General features: G+C 63.9%; 1 protein-coding gene across 2 annotated transcripts; it reads right to left on the reverse strand.

Annotated features, from left to right (window-relative positions):
- Positions 1-390: 390 nt before the first annotated feature.
- Positions 391-17,443, reverse strand: FIBCD1 (fibrinogen C domain containing 1). 2 transcript variants are annotated; one of them, XM_049832824.1, is made up of 7 exons: positions 17,311-17,443; positions 11,697-12,173; positions 10,518-10,677; positions 9,715-9,851; positions 4,074-4,170; positions 3,519-3,698; positions 391-3,192 (listed from the first exon to the last, which is right to left on the reverse strand). In XM_049832824.1, exons 1-7 carry the CDS (start codon positions 17,380-17,382, stop codon positions 2,933-2,935), a joined length of 1,383 nt encoding a protein of 460 aa, XP_049688781.1. In that variant the 5' UTR covers positions 17,383-17,443; the 3' UTR covers positions 391-2,932. The 2 variants fall into 2 exon arrangements, with proteins under 2 accessions (XP_049688781.1, XP_049688783.1); XM_049832826.1 differs by lacking the exon at positions 17,311-17,443 and adding an exon at positions 16,680-17,117.
- Positions 17,444-21,082: the final 3,639 nt, after the last annotated feature.

A 21,082-nucleotide genomic window follows, 5' to 3' on the forward strand; every position in this document is an offset into this window, starting at 1 on the left:
CCCGCCGCTCACCAGGGGCTGGGGGCATTGCTCGATGCTCTGCCCATCGGCGCAGGCAGCGGGGAGCGGGTCCCCTCGGCGCTTAGACCTGCCACCACCCTCTGTCCTGGTCCCCGGGGCCACCCCGAGGTGCCTGGGTTTGGGCTGGAGCCCCAGGAAGCTTTCGCGTCCCCATCCCTGCCCCGCCGGGTCTCCCCAGCCCTCCCCGGCAGTTTTGCGGAGCGGTTTGGGCAGGATAAGGCCACGATGGGCCGGTTCCCGGGGATGCAAGGAAGGAGCCGTCACCCGTCCCTGCGGTGATCCGCCACCGCTCCCTTTGCCGTCCCCGCGGCAGATTCCTCCGGCGACGTCTCCGCACCGCGCCATGGGCACGGCCGCCGACACGCCAGCTAACGATGAGTTCCTTTTATTAAGGAGTTTAGAAAGTCCACATGTACAGCGTTGGACACCACTCACACACGACCTAGACTTCACGGAACTGCTACACACCACGACCCGGCCCGGGGCTTCGTCGGGAAGGTACGCGGCCAGGTCCCAGACCCCCCGGCCACCCCTGCCCACCCTTCTCCGGGGAGGTGTCACCACGGACGGGTTTAGCCTAATCCGGGGCTGCGGAGTAACGCGTGCGCTCTCGGGAATAATCCTGGGAAATCCTGCGTCTCGGCATGGATTAAATACCTCTCGTGCAAGTCAAAACAAAGTCATTAGGGAGTCCTGGGTGACACAGGCAGTTACACAAGGGTTGTGCTACTGACAAACTGCACGTACAACATCCCTTCCCCGGCACAGAAAAACACCGGTGGAGGGGTCCAGGGAGGGGACGAGCCTTCCCGCCCGGGGCACACGGCTCCGTGTGCCTTCTTGTCCCGAAGGCAAGTGCTAGAAAACCCAGCTACAGCTAATCCACTGAAATAAATGAACAAAAAGTAAAGGTGGGCGTTGTGCTCGCCGCCTGCGGGGGACCCTTTCCGGAGGGGTCCGGCGGGGCGCAGGAAGCCCCTTGGAAGCTGCTGGGGGCTTCTGTTCTTGTGCTGGCTGGGAAATGCCACCGCCGAGCTTCCCCAAATCCCATCGTTCGAGGAAGCCAGCCTGGCCGCCTGCTCCGGGCATGGATGGAGCAGGTAGAGCTGATGCCTGCGCTCGGAGCTCGTCCTCACCCGAAGGCTCCAAGGAATGTCTCTGGCAGAGGGGAAAGCTGCAGTGATCCCCAGTGCATCGCGTGTCCCCATTTCCCTGGCAGGACGGGGGTCCCCCTGGATGGGGACCCCCCGGCAGGCTAAAGGGCTCATCCAGTACAGGATCCGAGGTGGCGAAGGATTAAAAAAAAAAAAAGAGAAGCATGTAGGGAAATACAAATCTGCCACAGCTGGGAAGATGAGCCTTTGATCTTCCCATGCCTTAACCCCCCCCCCCCCCTGCAAACGGGGATGGTGGGAGCTTTCCTCCCCTCCTCGGGCAGTCCGTCCGTCCGACGGTGTGGCATGGGGGGCTCTGCTCCCCATTGCTGCTGCGGCACAGGCAGAATATCATGTAAAGGGTGGCAGGGTCCCAGCTGTCGTCCCCCCCCTCATTCCTACACAGCCCACTCAAGCTTGGGTTTGGGGTTTTTTTCAGACAAAAGCCCCCATTTGAGTCCTTCCAGGGAGCCAGAGAGAGAAGTCAGCCCCACACCCCGTGGCAGCTCCTCCTTGCGTCGGCCAGCACGAGGCATCGCCTGCCGCCTGGTTATCAGGGCCCTGCAGATGCTAAGCCCCACTCAGGGCTTCTTTTTGCAAAACCTTAATGGGATTTGAAGAAATGAAAGGCTTTGAATATCTGCAGGTGCCGAGCCAGAGCGCGGCTCATCCTGGGTGAAAATGAATGCGGGTCCCCAGGCCGGGAGCGAGCGGTGGGGGCTCACACGGGGGCACATGGGTGTAGTCTCTGAAGCCAAGGGTTTTGGGAAGGGTCACAGCTTTGGTGAAAGTCCGATGTGAATCCGAGCGGACCTGGTTGGGAGGGAGGAGCTGTGAAATGCAGGCAGAGCCGTGCCGGGAAGCGAGCCTTCCTTGCCTCCTCCTCCTCCTCCTCGCTGCGCTCCCCGTTTCCCCGGCGCTGCCAAAACAGCTCCATGCCGTACTCAGTTCTGGGTGAGCGTCCTTGCAGCACCGTGCCGGCTTGCTTTGGGGTGTCCCGACCCACCGGCAAGTCTCCAGGAGCCAGGACAGGGACAATGGGGACAAAGGAGTTTGTAGCTGTCCCTTTCCAGCTGCACTGCTCTTGCAGGGGGAGAGGTGAGCATTTTGCAGACCGGAGAAGGAATCACTGGCACGGTCAGACATCTGCGCAGGCTGCAACTCAGCCGAGCCCTCCCCGTTCCCAGTAGCACCATGGGGTGAGCTGGAACTGTGGAGCAGCAGCCTCGTCCCAGTCCTGGGGGTTTTGTGGGGCTCGGGGCTCCCCACGGCGAATGTCCCCTAGTCCCTTGCCAGCTTGGCGAGGCCACTGCTGGGCGTCTGTGCCCGAAGTGGAGATGAGCAGAGGTGCCCAGCCTGCTTGGGCTGCTGCATCCTTTCCTCCCGCCTGCCCTCCCTCCCTCCAGGCAGCCTCTTCTTTTCCTTGCTGGACCCCGCTGGGCACCGCTCCCCAAATCCCTGCATCCCGCTGCCCTCTCTGCCACAGCCATGAGCACCGGCTGTGGGTCACGCTCCGGCTAGGAGACTCGTTTTGGCTGCAGGGGAGCCGTGGCGGTAGGAAGCAAAGGTCCGGTGATGTCCACGGGCGCCCGGGAGCTAAAGCCACCCTTGCCAGGGGCAGGTGCTCCCCAGGGGTCCCTCGAAGATGGGCCAGCCCTTGGGGAGGATGGGGAGGATGGCAGCCAGGGGGACGGGGCTGCAGGGTGGGGGGACGGGCATGGGGCTGGGGACGGGGCAGGGGGGCTCATGCCATCCAGCTAATTCTCCTCCCGGACGGGCCGGATCTTCATCTCGGTGAACTTGAGGGAGTACTGCCAGCCAGTCCAGGAGGACCACTCGATGCCGTCGGCGTAGGAGCTGTGGTGGCCCTTGAGGTACTGCCCGTTGAGGTTGGAGGTGTGGCAGTTGCGGTACCACCAGGCGCCGTGGTAGAAAGCCGCGCAGTTGTTCTCCGAGTGGTCGTTGTCCAGGTCCTTGGTTGTGAACTTCATCCCGTTGTGCTTCAGGAAGGAGTCGCCTGCCGCCGGGGGAAAGGAGCCGTGATGGGCCCTTCCTGCCCCTCACCCTGCCCTCGGCCCGTCTCCCACCCCGGGGGGCTCCCCTAGGTACCCCAGTGGGGCTCCTTTGGTGATGTACAGGGCACTTGGTGTCACCCACCCTGCAAACGCCCGACCGCAGACCCTCTCCTGCCTCCAGCTCCCCGCGGCTGCAGGGATGCAGCCGGTACTGCCACCAGTGCTGGAGGAGACGGCTAACACCCCGGCGAGGGGATTTGGTAGCCGTGGGCTCCCCCTGCCCCACGGGACCACGTGCATCCCCCCCGTCCCCGTCCCATCCCCCTACCTGCCGTCCCCGAGTAGTCGGCGATGGAGACAGGGTACCCGTCCTCCTCGGGGTCGACGGAGAAGAGCCCCACGCCGAAGCTGCCGTAGTGGGCGAAGGCAGTGCCGTTGTCAAAGTCCTCCAGGTCGATGCGGAGCTCGTAGCTGCCCTGCACCGTCAGCACGTGGATCCGCTTCAGCCCTGCGGCAGAGGGAGGGGGGGAGTGGGGGGACCCCGGCGGGGATGGGGTGGCTGGGAGCCCCTGGGGAGGGGGCACGGGGTAGGACAGGGAGCGGTTCCCACCCTCCAGCCCTCGCTCTTATTGCCGCACGGCTGAGGACACGTGCTCGGCTCGCGGGCAAACAGCCCCATCGCTTCCCCGACCCTGTGCAGCCACCCGGTCCCCTCCCAACCTGCCCGGGCCATCGCTCCTAGGACGTGAGTGCTGGCCAGGGGGGTCTCAGAGTCCCCTTCCTTTGCAAAGGAAACCCTGGATTTCTCGGGGCGGGGGCGGGGGCTGGTGAGCCCCAGGTTTTGCCAGCCGGCCCAGGAGCGAGCACTGCTAGCCCCACGCACCTAACCAGTGCTCTCCCGTCAGCTTCCCGAAGCCATCCCGGTAGGCTTCCCAACCGCGGAAAAAGTTCACGGAGCCGTCCTCCCGCCGCTGAAACACCTGGGGAGGGAGACACGCGGGGCGTCAGTCGTGGGGCTGCTCCGAGCCTGCGCGCCCCGAGCAGCCCCCCCCCGCTCCCCACCGTGCTGCCCACCCCTCCCTGTTGCCACCTTATTAGACGCGGGCGCAAATTAAACCCTTTCAACTCAGTAATTACATGGGGACACTGGCAAGCAGGTCCCCAGGGGAAATGCCGATCGTCATCTGCCGGCTCCCAGGGATGCGTGAGTCCATTCAGACAAAATCTTTCACTGGATCCTCTGCCTGGAAATGGAAGCAGAGCTCGGGAAACCTGCGGTGTGCTCCTTCGGGAAGGTGGCCGGTGCCCTGGGAGGGGTGGGCACCCTGCACCCGGCTCGAAACAGCCCGGGCTCTCCCGTTGCACGCGGGAGCGGAGGTATGGACAGACGGACAGCGCGGCTCAAGGTCTGTCCCCGCAGCACATGCTGCCCCGGTCAGTCCAAGCCATCCTGCAAATAGCGGGATGCTCAGTACGTGTAAAACCAAGCAGCTGATTTCCCCCGCCTGGGTCCCTGCTCTCTCCAGGGCAGCCGCCCTGCTATCAGGCATCGTTCCTGTGATGGCCTCGTTAGTCTCCCAGAGAAATTAACTGTGGGACACCAACCGCCTTGACTCCTGCAGAGCCCCCAGATCCCAGCCAGATCCCCAGGGCTCAGCACGGCTTTTCTCCTTGGAGCCTTTCCCTTTTCCCTCTCCCATCTGCTTATCGGTATGTCATGCCCTGTGTGTTTCATCCCCTTTTATCCGTAGTTTCGGGTTTGATTTATTGACAATGATCCAGAAAATGCTGCTCCGTGTCCAACCATTTGAACTTAATTAAGCCTCCAGCTCTGGATTAATTGCATTAAACTTGGCTGAGCCAGCCTGCTCAACTGCCACCAAGTGCTGCGCTCCCGCGGTCACGGCGGGGGTGGATGGGGTGTTTGGTGATTTCGGAACAGCCGCCCCGTGTGCCAGCAGCCAAGGGGCCAGAGCACCCTGTCTTTGGGTCCCGGCTGTGCTGCCGAGCCCGTTTGCCCCGTTTCCAGCATCCCAGGCTCGGGCAACGCCGCCGAGCCCCCCCACCGGCCGGGAAGCCACCACGCTTTGCTCCACGGTGGGGATGCTCCTTCGCAGCCTCCTCCCGGCTGCTCCTGCCCATGCAGGGTTTCATCGTGGCATGCAGAGAAGACCCAGCTTATGAACTTCACGATGGTTTGCCCTTCACCGGACCGGCATTTTTGGGATCGCTGGTGCCTGGTGCAGGCTCCGGCACGCTCCTCGGCACGGCACGGCTCTGATCCTGCTGTACTTACCTTCTAGAATTAGAGCCTTAATTTTTATCCCTGTGTTGAGCACTTGAGAAGCTGTGGTTAAGCCCTTTTAAAGGGGCTTTCTTTGGGCTTGCTGGGAAAGGGGGATGGCACAGCTGGACGGGGGCCTGAAGCTGATTTTCCCTGGCCAAAGTCGGCTCCAGCTCTGCCGCATGGGGAAGGCGGCGGAAGCAGCACCGATGCTCCCTCTTAATCGGCTTTGACCCGCGGTTGTAAATAGGCCAATTGCCTGAGCGGTGCCCGGGGAAGTGAGCGGGGCACATCTCTGTTGGCTGAGCCTCGGCACGGCTCGGCAATCACCGTGGGTGCCGGAGGAGCCCTCGGTGCCCCGCTGCCCACCGGGCTCGGCCCCGGGGGGCTGGAAACTGGGTCGGAAGGGCTGGTGGGTCCTGGAGGTCCCGCGTCCTCTTGGGTTTCCTGCTCCATCCTCATCATCTCTCGTGCACAGTCCCTCCTCGTGCTTCGCTTGTGCACCCGCTGTGCGCAGGCAGGGATGTGGGAGCCTCCTCCTTATCCCCTGCACCGGGATGCTGCGGGCACCGGGATGCTGCGCGCACGGGTGACCCACAGGCTCACTGCCGCGCTCCCAGCCCTGCCTCACAGCTTTTTTCCTCCTCATCAAATATGCATCACCCCCTCTTAAGCAAAAAGGATTTCCTTCCCTTCTTTAAAGGCAAGGCTGAAATATTTATCTCCCCCGCTCTCTGCCTCCCCCGGTCGTGCTGAGCTCGCGGGGCAGGGACAGGCTTCCGCAAAGGCACCAACCCAGAAAAATGGGTTAAAAACAGAGAAGAGTGGGAGCGGCAGCCAGTGCCTGCTGTGGTGTTGGCGGCGAGGGAGGGTTCCGTTCCCTGTCCCCGTAGCCCCCTGATGACAGTCCCAGTGGGCTCAAAACCGCACCACAGCCACAGCCTGGGGAGACGCTCGGCCATCGCTTTTCTGTCACCGCAGCGCTCGAGCTCCCGGTCGGGTTTTCAGCAGCCGTGGCATGAAACCCCACAGCCCCGGCCCCACGGCGTTCCTCTGAGCCCCCATCACAGCGGGGAGACGGTCTTTGGGTTCAGCCACGGAGAAGACAAACTCGGAGCATCGCAGGAGCCGGTCTCCAGGAAGCGCCAATCCCGTGCGATAGCCTGCGAGCATCGTAGCCGGCAACGCTGCCTGTCCCGGGGACCCAGCTGCTCCTGCCTGTCCCCACCAGCAGAATTGTCTCGTTCCCATTTGTGGCGACGCATAAGTCACATCTTTTAGAAACAGCACGTGTTTCCCCAGGCTTGTCTCACCCGCTGCCTTCGGCTTATCCCAGCCTGTGTGTAAATGCATCCGTGTCTCCTCAACCCCCCCCCCAGCCCACTCCGGGACCCTTCTGGCGGGTGATGAGCAGGTTGGGCGAAGCCGTCCCCGTGAGCATCCCCGGCACGGCAGGTGCCTGCGAAGCTGGAAGCTGTCACTTAACGTCACCACAGCCCTTGTCTTGCTGGCACAGCCTTTCCTTCCGCATCCCTCGGCTTTCCCACCGCTTCCCAATACACGCTGTACGTGGAAAATGATGCTGAGGTGGACGGAGCCGTCGCAGCACCGTGGCTTACGGGGCTGAGATGTTGATCCTGGGGGACTTTGCCCCGGCTGGGCAGCAAAGGAGGCTCAGGGGGACCGGGAGGAGTGTGGGGCGTTTGCAAAGACTTCCCAAGACAACAGCACATGAAGAGGCAACTTTTTCAGGCCTCCCAGGATGCTGAGCCTCCCCCACCTGCCGTCACCCCCTTATTTCTTTAATAAAGTGCCGGAGGTGAGCGTCAAAGCAGGGGGGGTCACGGTCGGGCTGGGCAATTACCCAGCTGCAGCCCAGCACCGCTGCGAGGCTTGGGTCAGACCGGGGGAGTTGCTGCAATTAAAGTCGGCGCTGAGCGCAGGACACGGATGTTCCCGTTGGGGCTGGTGGGCACCAATCCGGACCTACACCCCAGCCGGCTGCAAACGGGTGGGCAGGACCGAGGGGGGGACAAAACAGACTGGGGGTGCGTGCTGGGGGCTCCTGCACGGGCGCTGATACCGGCTGCCCTCTCTGCCAGATTTCTGCTTTTCGGCTACGCAAAACAGGCAGGAAACAGTCCCAGAGCTGCAACCGCTTGCGCAGCGCAGGGGACTTTGGCTGCCCCAGGCTGGATGCGGCCGTTGCGGGGAGGAGAGGACTTGGTCTGGCGAGGGCTGTGCCTCGCTCAGCCTTGCCTGTGAAGGGGATGGGGAATGACCAGGGATGCTGCCTCTGGCAAGGGGACAGGGTGACACTGCAGATCACACCGTGGGGACGGGGAGGTGGGTGACCCCGGCCGGGTTTCTCCCCAGCTGGGCATCAGGGCAGCTCTTGCCCCAGCCCCGCTCCCCGTGGTCTCTAAGCCGTCCATGCAGGCTAAGGCTTAGCTCAGCAGCTCCCAAACTCCCGAGTCAAAATTGATTCAGCTGCTGCCATCGCTTCCACCCACCCACCCACATGCAAATAAGCCCAAATGTCAGGAGTAATCGCTCCAGAGGAGGAGGAGGAGGAGGGGAGGGAGTTTTCCCAGGCTCTGCACCATGGTGCCCAGCCGTGTCATGGCTTACCTGGAGCCTGGGTGAGCCAGTGCCCCAAGGACCCCCCCCCATCCCCAGCCCCACGGGAGATGGCTGAGACACCCCCTGCACCCCAAGGGACTGGAGATATGTTTGGGAGCCTCTGCTGCAGAGCAGCCCTGAGAAATGGGGGCCTGGGGCAAGCACCCTCAGCCCCGCTCTGGATGCGCCCATCTCCGGAACGCTGGGATTTGGCACCCAGTTTGGCTCCTCTGCCCCGGTCGAGACAAGGCAGAGTTGTGGTGCTGCAGGCAGCGCCGTGCTAGCCCCGCTGCCAGATCCTACGGTGCTGTCGGGTGTAAAATCATTTGCTTCGCCCCCTCCCCAGCCCAGCCGGAGCCCTCCTGGCTGCAGCAGCTTTAAATAAGCCTCTGAGTGTCTCGCTAATCACCTTGGGCTGCTCTTCAGGCAGCGCTCGAGCATGGCTGGGGCTGACAGAGGCTGTGCAGACTGTGCGTGGGGTTTGCAAGGACCATCCCCACCCTGGGGAGCCAGTGGGGTCCCCCTTTTTCCCTCTGTGAGCCCCCCAGAAGTCTCGGTTCCCAGGGCTGCGCTGTGCCTCAGTTTCCCCGCCGGAGCTGCTGGTACCAACCTGTGCATGACAGGTTGCTCCTGCGCGGGGTGGGCTCTGGGCAGACCGAGGCCAAAGGCTCATCAGCCCCCCAAGGGCAGGGGGGCTAAGCTCCCTCCTGGCACTGCTCAAAGCTGCTTAGGAGAATCAGATCGTGGGGATTTGTTTCCTAGAGCGCCCAGCTGGAGGGGTGCTGGCCAGCTCAGCTCACCCAGTGTGTCCTCAGGGGAGAGGCTGCCTGCCCACCCTTCCCGGTGAGCCCCCCCCCCACCTCCCTGGGACCCCCTCACTGCCCTGCCGGCACCCCAAGCGATGCCCTCGTGGGCAGGGTCTGCTCGCACCCAAGGGGTCCCTGGAGCAAGGGGGGGGGTCTCCAAGCTTGGGGCTGCCGGTGCCGTGTCCCCCCTGCTCCCTACCCCCATTACTGTGATTACGGGGCCGTCGCAGCCACCGTGGCAAAGTGAATCGGACAGGGCAGCCGGGGAGCAAGTGAATCAGCACAGCGCTGGAGGTGCCCCGGGCACCCCTGCGTTAGATGAGGCAAAACATACTGGGTTTGGGGTCCATACTGAGCCCCGGCACCAGCTCATCGGGACCATGAGGATGGGTCAAAGCACAACCATTCACCCCACAGCACAACCACAGCTACACTGTGCCCCAGCCGGGCACCAGCCCTGCCGAGAAGGATGAACTCCAGCCATGGCATCCAATTCTCCATCTAAACCCACCCTCCAGCTCCAGCCAAGCTCCCCAAGCCCGGGGCAGGGCAGCTGGACTCCCGCACAGGGCTCAGGCCAGCAGTACCGCCGATGCTGCCGGCACGGGTAACGTGGACAAGCCTGTTTACTTGCTTCCCCGCAAGACTGGGCACCCTGCGCACATGCAGACCCTATTAGCATTTATCCCCCATCCCGACTGACGCATCCAAGTGCTGAGAGTGACATCTCCCGCCCCTGGCATCCCAGCGTGGGGACAGCCCGTGGCCGGCGGTGGCATCACCCGGTGGCCCCCAGCACGGCGGCAGCTCACCGTCCAGCCGCCCCCGTCGGTTGTCATGTCGCAGTAGACCTGGAAGCCGGAGGGATAGTGTGTGGGGAAGATGGAGTAAATCCCATCCTCTTGCTGTCCATTCACATAGATGTCAAAGCAGTCTCGGGGCCGGGAGCCTGCAGCATGGCATTGGGATGGGGTGGGATGAGAGGAAAGCTGGTTAATTAATGATCTAATTTAATGTCTTGCCATTTCTTTCAGGCGCTCAACCTTGCTGCCAGCTCTAGTTGGCGGCTCAGCGCTGCCTTGCTCTTTGCCTCCTTTCTCCTCCGATGCTCAGGGCGAGCGGTGCCTGGGGGGATGCAGCCACCACGGGGACCACCGCGCCCCCAGCAGCCGGCAGGGACCGACCCCATGTCCCCTTGTGTTGGCAAGGGCAGGCTGGGACCCAGCTGGGGACGAGGGAGCCGATGCCCGGAGGCAGCTGCAGGCAGAGTATGGGCACGTGTTTGCAACCCTGGGACGGTCTTACTCAGCTTCATCTTAACCAAATGATGATGAATGTGACTGTTTATTCTGAGTCCCATGCAGCGCTGCCGTCTGCACCCGAATGAAGGCGAACGGTCGCTTCTTGCTCTGCTTTTGCCCCAGCTACGTCTGCGTGGGGAACGCGTGGCTCTACATCTCCCTCCTGCTCCATCTCCCCATCTCCTTGCCAGCCCCCCACTGTATTAAATCCCTTCTCCAGGCCGGTTGTCTCCCCTCTTCTTAGGCAGAGACCTTCCAAAGAGCAGCCCCAGGAGCATCCCTCTCCCCGGGGACCGACAGGGATGCCATCTCACCGTTGGAGCAGCCCCGGGGCCGCGCTCCCCTGGCCGGTGCTCGCTGCAGGTCGGCCTTGAGCCGGGGCCGGGCGCCGCCGCGTTCCTTCTGCAGCGTGTCCAGGACGTCGCTGACGGAGCTCACCAGCCGGGCCATGTTGGTCTGGCTCTCTGAGAGTAGCTGTGGGCAGGGGACAGACACATGAGGGGACAAGGAATTGTGGTTAAATGTGGTTAAACCCCTTCCACGCCCCAGCCCCTTGATCACCCCGCCGTGAGGATGCTCTGCCCGCTCCCACGGCTCCCCAAGCACCTGTGGGCAGCAACGCTCCCTGCCGGGGTACGGGCTGGTGGGGACCAGGTGAGGACATAAAAGCCACAGCAGATCCCTTACGGCATCTCCAGTGCTTTTTGGCCTGGGGTCAGGGTCCAGATATCGCCTATTGCCACCGGGGCTGAGAAATCCCCGAACTTGGGTGCGTCGGTGCCGCCACCCCGTGGGATAAAGAGCATCTCTGGGCAAGAGATGGGATCGTGGAGGCGGCAGGAATAGCCGTGTCCTGAGAGAGCCGCCAGCTCTCCGCTGTCCCCCGAGGTGACCTGGCCTGGGCGAGTGACATGGGGTGGCCGCGGCAAAGCAGCAGGATGGGGAGCGAAGCGAAGGAGCGGGGAATCGAGCAGCTCCGGCTGGAGGGAGATGAGCACCAGGAGGGATGGGCACGGAGCCGAACATCCAGCTGTGCCCTGGGTCCTGCCGCAATGCCCGGCAGACCCCCGGCATACCCAGGTAAGCATTTCAACACAACTGATCAGCTGGGAAATTTGGGGGACTGTATATAAGGGGGGGCTGACTGCTGCATGAAGCACCCTTGGGATGGTCGTGTGCTGTGCTCGGCTCTGCTCAGAGCCCCCAAACTGGTCCTGGAGCCGGGAAAGCCACATCGTGGGAGGCTGCACGCTTGGCTCACTAGCACCGGGGCAGTTTGGCAGCGAGACACAGACAGCTGATGAGCTGGAGCTGAAGTTGTGCTTCCTAATTTGCAATTCCCAAGCACCTGCCTCAAACCTCAGCTGCTTCTGCTGGAGGTCTTCCCTGGACAGCGTGGGCAGAGGCTGCAAACAGCTATGCTCCTGGGGACCTGGGGACAGGGGAGATCTGTCCCCAAGGAGCACTGTGCGGCATTCCCAGCCCCAGCTCACCTGGATGAGCCTGCCCTGCTCTCCCTGCAGGGCGCTGAGCTCCTGCCCCATGGCGCTGTGCCCCTTCTTGAGGCCGTCGCAGTCGGCGCGCAGCTGCACGGCGTGCGTCAGCAGCTTGGCCACCTCGTCCGCCACCGTGACCAGCAAGGCCTTCTGCTGGCTTTTGGTAGCCTTGGCCTCGGCATCGTGGTCGGTGACGGCGCGCAGCAGGGAGGTCTGCAGCCCCTCCAGGCGCCCGAAGGTGCCCGCCGCGTCGGGGCAGTTGGGGTCGATGAAGATGTTGATGCGGGAGCTGTCGGCTTTCTCGATGGTGACCAGCGCGTTGGCTTCCTCGGGGTTGGTGCTGATGACGGGGGGTGATTCGGTGACGGGCGTGTGGTAGTGGTTCATGAAGAGGATGGCCCCTGTGACCGTCACTGCCAGGAGGACGGCCACCGAGAGCAGGACGGTGCACAGGATGTACCCGCAGCTCATCCTCTGCGGACAGAGAGACAGACACCGTCGGGATCCATCCAGACGAACCCATCCCACTCCCCTTCAACCGAGAGGTGGGTTCAAACCCTTACGGACTTTGGGGAGGGGGGATCCGGCAACAAGGGAGGCGATGTTGGACATGGGGGTAGTGGCAGAGGAGGGGACGTGGGGACCCCGGGGAGCCCTGCGGTTTTGCCAGGGACACGGAGGCCACGGGCGAGCGCTCAGCGAGCAAAGCAGCTAAACCCGCCTGGGAGCCAGAGGTATGAAATAATAAAGAGAGCGAACGCGTGGCAGCCGCCTGCTCCCGCTGGCATGTTTTATTTAAGGTGGTGATACTCAGCTGGAGCAGCCCCAGCTCCCCGGGAGGTGCGTGCAGGGCTCCCTGCTGCCCTGGGCACAAATGTGGGGAGAAAAAAGGGAAACCAGCCCCTGTGTCCCCCGGAGTGGGGACCGCGGGGAAAGCAAGGAGGCGAGGGCAGGCAGGGGCTGTCCCCAGCAGCAAGGGGAGGCTGTGGGTCGGTGCTGGGGCCACGTCACCCTGAGCATCACGGGGATCTGCTCGGCACGGGACATCTCCCAGCTGGGGGGGGGGGCATCCGTCCCCGTCCCCCTTGCACCCTCGCTGCCTGCTGGAGGGGAGCAGAGCTGCTCCCAAAGCCCTCAGACCTGTCCCAGAGCCTCCAAGTGAGGGGGAGTCACTGTGGGAAAGGTCTCTGACCCCCCCCCCGAGCCCTTCTGGCAGCTCCGCTGCTGCAGGGACCCATGGGCTCAGCCCACGGGAGGTGCTCCGTGAGCACCAAAAGCCTCTTTTCCTTGCAAAGCGTGAAGTGCCGATGCCGACAACGCAGAGGGAGCGAGCTGCCACCCGGTCTCATCAGCCCGCCGTGCCCCCCGCCACCTCCCCTTCTCATTACACCTGCAGGACAGAGGTTGTGATTTTCCCCTGACCCCGGCCACGGCTGTCACAAGGAATTGCAGGGCTGCCAGAAAACTGCAGATTCGGAGAGACAAAGACTACTTTCCCCAGAAATGAGGAGAAAATTGCTGCATCTGCAAAGATTTCCCAGGCCCTGTCCCCTCCTGTGCACATCTATCTGGAGTGACACCTTCCTTCAAGCACCCTTCATTTCATTCACGCTCTCGCAACCATTTGCATTAAGGTGACCTCGGCTGCGGCAGGGCTGGCCGGCCAGGGGCCGGGGGGGCTTGGGATGCCCCACCAGCCCCAGGGGATGCTCCGGGTTTCTCCCCCAGCCCATGGAGTGAAGCTGGAGATGGAAACGGCACTGGGCTGAATGGGAAGCCACCCTGCGGGGGGGACACACCTCCGTAAAGAGGCAGCCCCAGGCTCAGCCCCTCGGTGTGCGTTAAAAGGAGATGTCAGAGGCAGTATGGGGAGCTTTTGGCAAGCAGAGGGGCGGGGAGTTTGTCCTGTGTTTGTAGACATGGAGCCCTGGCTCGGGGGTGTGAGGGACACCCCGGAGCAGCAGGACGGTGGCAGATGGAGGTGGGAGATTCCCATCGCTGACACCCTCACGTGGACACCTGGGACCTGGGCTCGACCTGACCCCTCAGCACCCAGCGAGCGCAGAAGCGACAGGAGTGGTTTGGGATCCGCGGGGCGAGCAGGAACCACGTCCCTGCATCTGTCCTGGTTATTGCGGCACCTTCAGCTCCACGGATCTGCGCCCTCCCATCCTGCACGCTGCTGGTCCCCGCCACGCTGATGTCCCCAGCTCAAAACGTGCCTGCTGGGACCCGCAGATGGGCTGCAACGGCCGAGGGCCCCACCAGCATTGAGGGTTTCAGGAGCAGAGCCCTGCACGGCCGATGCTCCGTTTCCCACAGCCACACAAATGCCAACTGGGCTTTAACACGCTAAAATCCTGCAGTTCTGCCCGGGAGCTGCATCCACCAGTTTTCCAGCCTTCGAGCCCCAACATTGCTGCCCTCCCACCAGCACCGAGAACTGGGGCAAGAACCGGGGGCCGATCCCCTTTGCGACAGCCCCCCTCTGCTTGCGACCGCAAGATCCTGAGTGGTGGCAGCTTTACGAGTCCCACAGCGTTTTGCTGGCAGGTTGTGTTACCTGGCAACCTGCAGTGGGGAGAGCAGGGAAACACTCAAGCCAGCGGCACCAGCAAGGCTCCAAACTGGGGTGTGGGTCCCCCCACGGCCCCCCAGCACAGCAGCACTGCAGCTGCATGCCCAGCTCCCAGCATGCGGCCCTGCAGATGCCTCTGCTGCACGTTCCTGCCCCGCCATGGCCACGGCCCTCATGACTCCAAGGGTTTCTGCTGTCCGTTGCATGGCCTTGGGCTCCTAGATCTTCTTGCCAAGCCTTTCAGGCAGGACATCCCCCTGCCTCAGTTCTTGATGCGCCCCTGCGGACATCCATCAGGCTGGAGGTCCCCATGGCTCCAAATCACTCCTTCGTAAGGAAAGCAGAAGCTGGGAGGCTGGGAGGTGCTCGGGACGAGAAAGCTTCACTTGCAAACCTGCTCTGGAGCTGGGACTGGAGCTCGGGAGGGAGCCCCAGGCAGGAACTGAGGCACCGTTGCCTTCCCAGTGCAAAGCTAAGCAGGGGTCTCCGTGCCCTGCGCTGGCTCGGGCAGTATCTCTGTGCTCGGCCACCGTGCCCCGTAGGGGCCGGGTCCTCGGTGCCCCAGCCACGCCACGTGAGCACCCTGCGGGCTGCCCTGCACCCTGGGGCTGTGGGTCCCTGCCACCCCCGTGCCCATCATCCCCCCCACCGAGCATCCCCCAGCCTCCTCTGCCAGCCGCAGGCGAGCAGCTGTGCTGGGTGTGGGAGACAGCAGCTCCGGCACCCACAGCCTGCGGGGAGGGAAGGACACGAGCTGGCTTGTCCCCTTGGGGCAGCCGGAGCAGAGCCGGAGGTGGCCTGGCCCCTGGGGAGCACGGATGGAGAGCGATGGTGGGAGAAGCTGAGTTCTGCCGTGGGAGATGCTCCTCAAGGAGGAGGTGCCCTTTGCTCCTGCCAAAGCCGCTGCTCTTTGCCGGCTCGCCAGGCAAGCTCTGCGCCGTGGGACGGTGGGCAGCGATCGCAGGCACCCCTGGGTGCTCTCCCCCTGAGCCGTGCCCTCAGCCAGGTACGAACCAGGACCCCGGTTTTGCTTCTGAGGCAGGCGGACACTGTGGTTTGCGTTGCCCAGGCTCAATTGCTGGGGCAAACTTTAGTCCCGGCACCCCCACCTTACTGCCAGGGTCCACCCAGCCTTGAAGGAGCCCCAGGGCAGCAGGGGCCAGTCCCCTGCCCCCCCCCCCCCCCCCACCTCAAGCCACTGCTCACTCCAGAGCTGCCCAAGCAGTTCATTTTACATCCCAGCCGCTCGCCCCTGTCCCTCTCCACCCTCCCTGCCTGTCCAGCTCTGCTTTGCGCAGGGCTGCAGCCCCCATCCCTGCTCGCCGTGGGGCAGGGGCTGTACCCCAGCCACCCCCCCCACCCCCGCACCCCGCTGCTCTCCGTGCCCTCCCGGAGCCCAACGCCGCACTTCGCTCCCTCCCTGCAGGCACGAAGGCAGATGAACTGAATCTCACTCCCGTTACCTGGTCTCCTCCGTCATCCAAAGCCTGCCTGCTACCGCTCCTACAGCACCGCGTGCTTTGCGGCTCAGGGAGAGGAGAGGAGAGGGCTGGGGAGTGCACCGGAGCCGGGTCCATGGGTGAGCACGCAGGTGAGCTGGGATGGGTTTCTACTGGAGCTTTTGGGAGCTGGGAGCCCAGCACCAGCTTCACAGCACACTCCGTACCTCCTGTGCAACCCCCTGCACCAGCTCTGGGCTGTGTCGTCCAGCCCCGTACGGGTGGTGGGGCTGGATCCATCCTGCCCAGCTCATCCTTGGGGCCATGGGGGACGGGGGGGGGGGGTATAAAGCCGCATGGCTAGCGGCAGCCTGGCTCCAGCCGGACGGCACCGCTCGGACCCCCGTGTGGAGGGGCTGCGTGCCAGGGAGGCAGCTTTGCCGGGAAGGGGAGAGGAGAGCGAGGTTTCTCTCTCAGGGGGCTTTGGGGCCTCCCGTGCCTCTCGGCGAGGGAGCCGTTCGGCATGGATGGGCTAACAGGGAAGAAAAGGGCTCAGAGAAGGGTGTGCAGAAGGGAGAAGTCAGGCAGAAGTCCCTTTCCTGCATCGCTGCGGGTGGAAGGAGGACAGAGACGTGGCAGATACGGGGGGCAAGGGGGTCTCACAGCCGGGTCCAGCTGCTCCCGCCCTCCATCCTCGCCCAGTGCCGAGCTGCAGAGGAAGGGCAGGCTCTGCCAGCTCTTGGCTCCTTCCCTCGACTCACAACCTCCATCGGAGACTCGCTTTTTCCCCTGCCAGCTCTTCCCAGGAACGCTTGCCCATATACTCCGCACTCCTTCCCTCCCTGCCCGCGCTCGGGGTGCAGGGAGGGCGGCCGATTGCCCCCGCCACGCAGCCAGGCCGGCTTTTCCCTCCCTGCTCCCTCGTACTCGGTGGCTGAAGGCCGGGCAGTTGCCCGTTCTTACCTGCTGGTTACGCTGGGCTGGAAGAAGCTGGCACACGTGCGGCGGGTTGTGCAAACAGGCTCCGGCACGTGCCGGATTCCCCGCGCGTCGCCGCAGGCTTTGCCACCGCTTCGCCGCACCCCACTGCAACGCCGGCTTCTCCCCCCCCCCCCCCAAAAAAAAAAAAAAACCAACCAGGGGGGCTCCTGGAGGTTAAGAGAGGGCCAGGCAGGCGGGAGTCCCCAAACCAAGAGGAATGGCTCTCTGGCTGCAGCAGGGAGCTGAGATGCCAAATCCCTTTTAAAGGGTTATTTAAGCAGTTTAAAACGTGCAGCGGTTCGTCGGAGGGGTGTGTGGCAGCCCCGGAGCATTGCCCGCTGCCTGACCGAGGGGCAGCCCTGGTACTGGGGGCTGAGGGGACGCCTGGCTGTAATAAATAAACTTAATAATTCGAGGGGGACGGGGGGGGGGGAGGGGAGGCAGCCCGGGGGGCTCCGCACGGAGTGGGGGGAGCCGGGCTGCACCGGGAGAAAAGCTCGTTGGAGGCAACGGGAGGTGGGGGGGGAGGCTTCGTTGAGGACCCCCCTGGGCTGGCTCCTACCCCGCTGCCCCCCCCCCCCCCCCCCCATAACCCCCCCCTCCAGCCCCGTACCTGCGATTTCTCCTGCTGCCCGTCCTCAAGTTGGGAGGCTCCTCCCATGGTTTTCCAGCGCTCGTTCCCCATCGCGCCTCCAACTTCCAACCTAAGTGCTCAGCCCCCCCCTTCCCCTTTCCCCAGACTGTGTGTGTGTGTGTGTGTGTGTGTGTGTGTCCCCCCTCGAATTATTTCTTTCCCGGCAGCGCAGCCCCCGGCCCGCCCGCGCTGCCCGGCTGGCCGCGGCGGGAGGACGGGCGGCGGCGGCGGCGGCGGCGGAGGAGGAGGAGGAGGAGGAGGAGGAGGAGGAGGAGGGAGGAAGAGGAGGGAGGGAGGACACGGGTACGGACATGGGGGTGGATCTTCCCTCCCCGCCCGCCCCGCTGTCTCCCCCCCACCCCACCCCGGGGCTCCCCCGGCCCCGCTCCGGGCCCCTGCGCCCCCCCCCCCCCCCCCCGGGTGGCTACAGCGGCTCCGGAGTCATTTGGGATCTGACTCCCCCCCCCCCCCCCCCCCTCCCCGGGGCTCCGCAGCTGCCCAGATGTGGAAGCACAGCTGGAGGAGCGGCAGGAGGTAAGGCAGGGGGCCGGGGTGGGGGGCCGAGGGGGAGGTGGGGGGGGCGCCCCAGGGACCCACTCACCCCCTTTCCAAAGCTACGGTCCCCAGTTCAGCACCCCGTGCTGATGGGGTTCAGTCCCACCCGTGGGCAGGGTGCTGGGCAGAGAGAGGGGGGGACATTGGCGTCAGCCCCCCCCCCCCCAAAGGGGAGCCGAAGTGCTGGGGGGCCTCTTAGCAAAAAGCTGCTGCTGGCTGGGGGGGGGAGAAGGCAGTGGCTGGGCCCCCCAGCACAGAGGGTCCCACCGATACCCACTGGAGCATCACTTGCCCAAACGCCGGCGTTCCCAGCCCAAAGCAGCCGTGCTGGCCTTGCGTGCCACCGGCTTCGGCGCAGCATTCCCTCCCCGGCCTGATTTACCGCCACCTCTCCGGGCGTGGATGTGGTTTTTCTTTACCGTACCTTTGCGGCACCTGCCTTAAATCTTTTATTTGCCGCTTGTCTGACCTGCAGGCAGGAGCGTTGCTAAGAGGTTCAAGAGGAGCGTCGTGAGAACAGCGATGGCTCAGCCCTGCGTTAATCCAGCTGCGGGGAGGCCGGGTTCTTTCTCCATGCCTGGGAAACCTCCCGGGGGGAACCCTGCGGCCACTCCACACGCTCCCCCTTCTGCAGCACAGGGCTGTCCCCTGGGCAGGTGGCCCAACGGGGCTGCTCCGACCCTCCCTGGGTTTCTGTTCCCGGAGCTCAGCCGCAGTTGGGATCCCCCAGCAGCTCCCGTGCGGTTTTGCAGGGGTGGGGGGCTGCCTCCCCGCAGCAGCATACAAGGCGCAGGGGCGGTAAGTTGTGTGCGTGCGGGGGGCCAGGGGTGCAAGTGGCTTCTCTCCAGGATACACACCCCATTTTGGGAAGAGTTGGATGCGTGCCGGGCCAGCGAACGGTGCCAAAGGGCTCTCTGGGGTGGAGAGGGAAGCGCAGCCGTCAGCTTGAGCAGTCGGCACGTGTGTGTGTGTGTGTGTGTGTGTGTGTTGTCTCCCAGCCAGGTGCAAATCCTGCCTTTGGCTGCGACGATGTCGTGTGGATTTACCGGGCGATGCTCATGGCCGGCAGCCCAGTTCCTTCCCCACGGGCGGTTTTCAAGGACTTCCCTTTACAGCTGAGACCGTCCAACTCATTCCACCGGTGGGGTGTTTGACGTGCCCGCACCGGCCGGGCTCAGCCCCTGCACCGCTCGGCCGTTCTGGAAGCAGGTGCCCGGGAGACTGTTTTAGCTGCACTCCAAACAATAAAAACTTATCATTAAAAAGAAATGTATCTTGGCTTCATGTGGCCTGGCAGCGCGGGGAGGAGTGATTCAGTGGCTTGTCAGCCCTGGGTGTTAGGCACGCCGAGCTGCACAACTGGACACTCTCCAAGTCCAGCAACTCATTTTCTGCAGATGAAGCCGGGACCGTGCAGCAGGGCTGACGTTTAATTTGCGATCCAACATACCTTGACATAATCCACAGCCGAATCGCGAAGGCTGGCGCAGGACGGGATGCTTGGGAGCTCACCGGGCAGGGGTACGTAAGTGGGGCTGGGATGCCCCTGCTGCACCTGCGTTGACACTGGGGTGCCCGTGAGGGTGCGGGTGCAGGGTGCGGCTCGGTGGGTCCCAGTGCCGTTCCCCAGGCTGGTGCGCGGCTCTCTGAGCCGTGGCAATGCGGTGGCGAGCGGGACGGAGGCTGCCTGCCGGGTGGAGGAGGCCGTGTTTCTGGGAGCGATGCTCAAGGGTGAGCCATGCCCATGGATGCTGCTCAGGCAGGCCAGCGGCCGGCGGGGACGCTGCTCTGGCTCCTCACTGACTCATGTCAAGCCATGTCACCCCGTGTTACCCATCATGGGGTCTGGCTGTAGTTGCCACGCTGGGGACACGGGAAGGGACATCCCTGGGTGGCTGCGCCCCGTGGCTCCAGCCCTGCCACCCTTGGTGGCCCTATGGCTCTGGGTCCACCCCACGGGTTGTGCCAGAAGGCGTCGGGTGCTCAGGGTGCAGCCACGCACCCCAGGACTTGGGCACACACCGTGGCCCGGCACGGTCGGGCACGGGCCCCCCTCCCCGGGGGGCTGACAGCGGCTTGGCTGGGTGGGGATGGGGTTTCTGCCAGCAGATCGATAGGCAGACGGAGGGGATGATTCATGTCTCAGGCTGTGGCCCGAGGGCAAAAACGGGAGAGAGGTTTGATGTGAGGATGCGGGCAGGCCGCTGCGGCTGCTGCAGCGGGTCCTGCCGGGAGCTGCAGCGTTTCCCCTCCCTGAACCGACTCTGCCCACGCTGCCTGGGGGTCCTGGCTTGGCCTGGGGGCAGAAAACAACTGAAGCAACATGAGATCAGACCCATGCAATAAAATGAGTCTTTTTAAAAAAATTTCAGATGCTAGCTTCTATTTTGTGGTCCAAGGCAGCGAGCAGCGGTAGCGATGGGCAACGGCTGGGCTCGGGTCGGCTCCGTGCCCCCTGCGGGGATGGGACCCTCTGGGGAGCAGAACAGCACGAGAACGGGACTCAGTGGCACTTTATCCCCCCTCGTCGTGTCCAGCCAGCACTTGGTCTGCATCCCCAGGATATTACGGGGCCAGAGCTGGCGAGGGGACCCGCGTCCCACGGGTCCAATCCTGCAGGTTTCCAGGCCCCGGTTGAGGGGCTGAGCAGGGCAGAACAGCTCCTTTATTTACCGTCTGAGATGCAGAGTGGTGCTGGGGATGGGAGAAAGGCTGATGGGGGGGGAACGGGACCGACCCCTCCCCGAGGAACGGCGTTGCGCTTTTCTTGGCAGGGTGCCACCGGAGGCAGAGAGCCGTCGCTGTGCACACACGGCGTCAGACATCATCATCATATTAATAATGAAAGGGCAGCTCCTTCAAAGCTCTTCGCCCCTGCGCCGGCGAGAGCGCAGAATGCAGAGGAGGTGCGTGAGCCTCATCCCAAGCAGCTGCAGGGAGAGCGGTCGCGATGCCCGGCCGGCCGGTCCTCTGCTGGGCTGCTGTCCTGGGGTGACAAAATTACATGCCAGGTCCCCCCCCTCCCCGGTCACTCTCCCTGCTGGGAGTTTGGCTACTGGGGAGTCCCTGAGTGAGAGCGGGGCAACCCGCAGTTGTCCCCCAGGTCCTGTCCCCATCACTGCCCTGTGCAGGGTCCCCCGTCCCCCTGTTTGGTGGGGATGAGCCATTTCGGCTGGCGGGGAAAGAGCACCTCTTG

The sequence above is a fragment of the Accipiter gentilis genome, chromosome 29, assembly GCF_929443795.1.
Source record: "Accipiter gentilis chromosome 29, bAccGen1.1, whole genome shotgun sequence".
Classification (NCBI taxonomy): Eukaryota; Metazoa; Chordata; class Aves; order Accipitriformes; family Accipitridae; genus Astur; species Astur gentilis.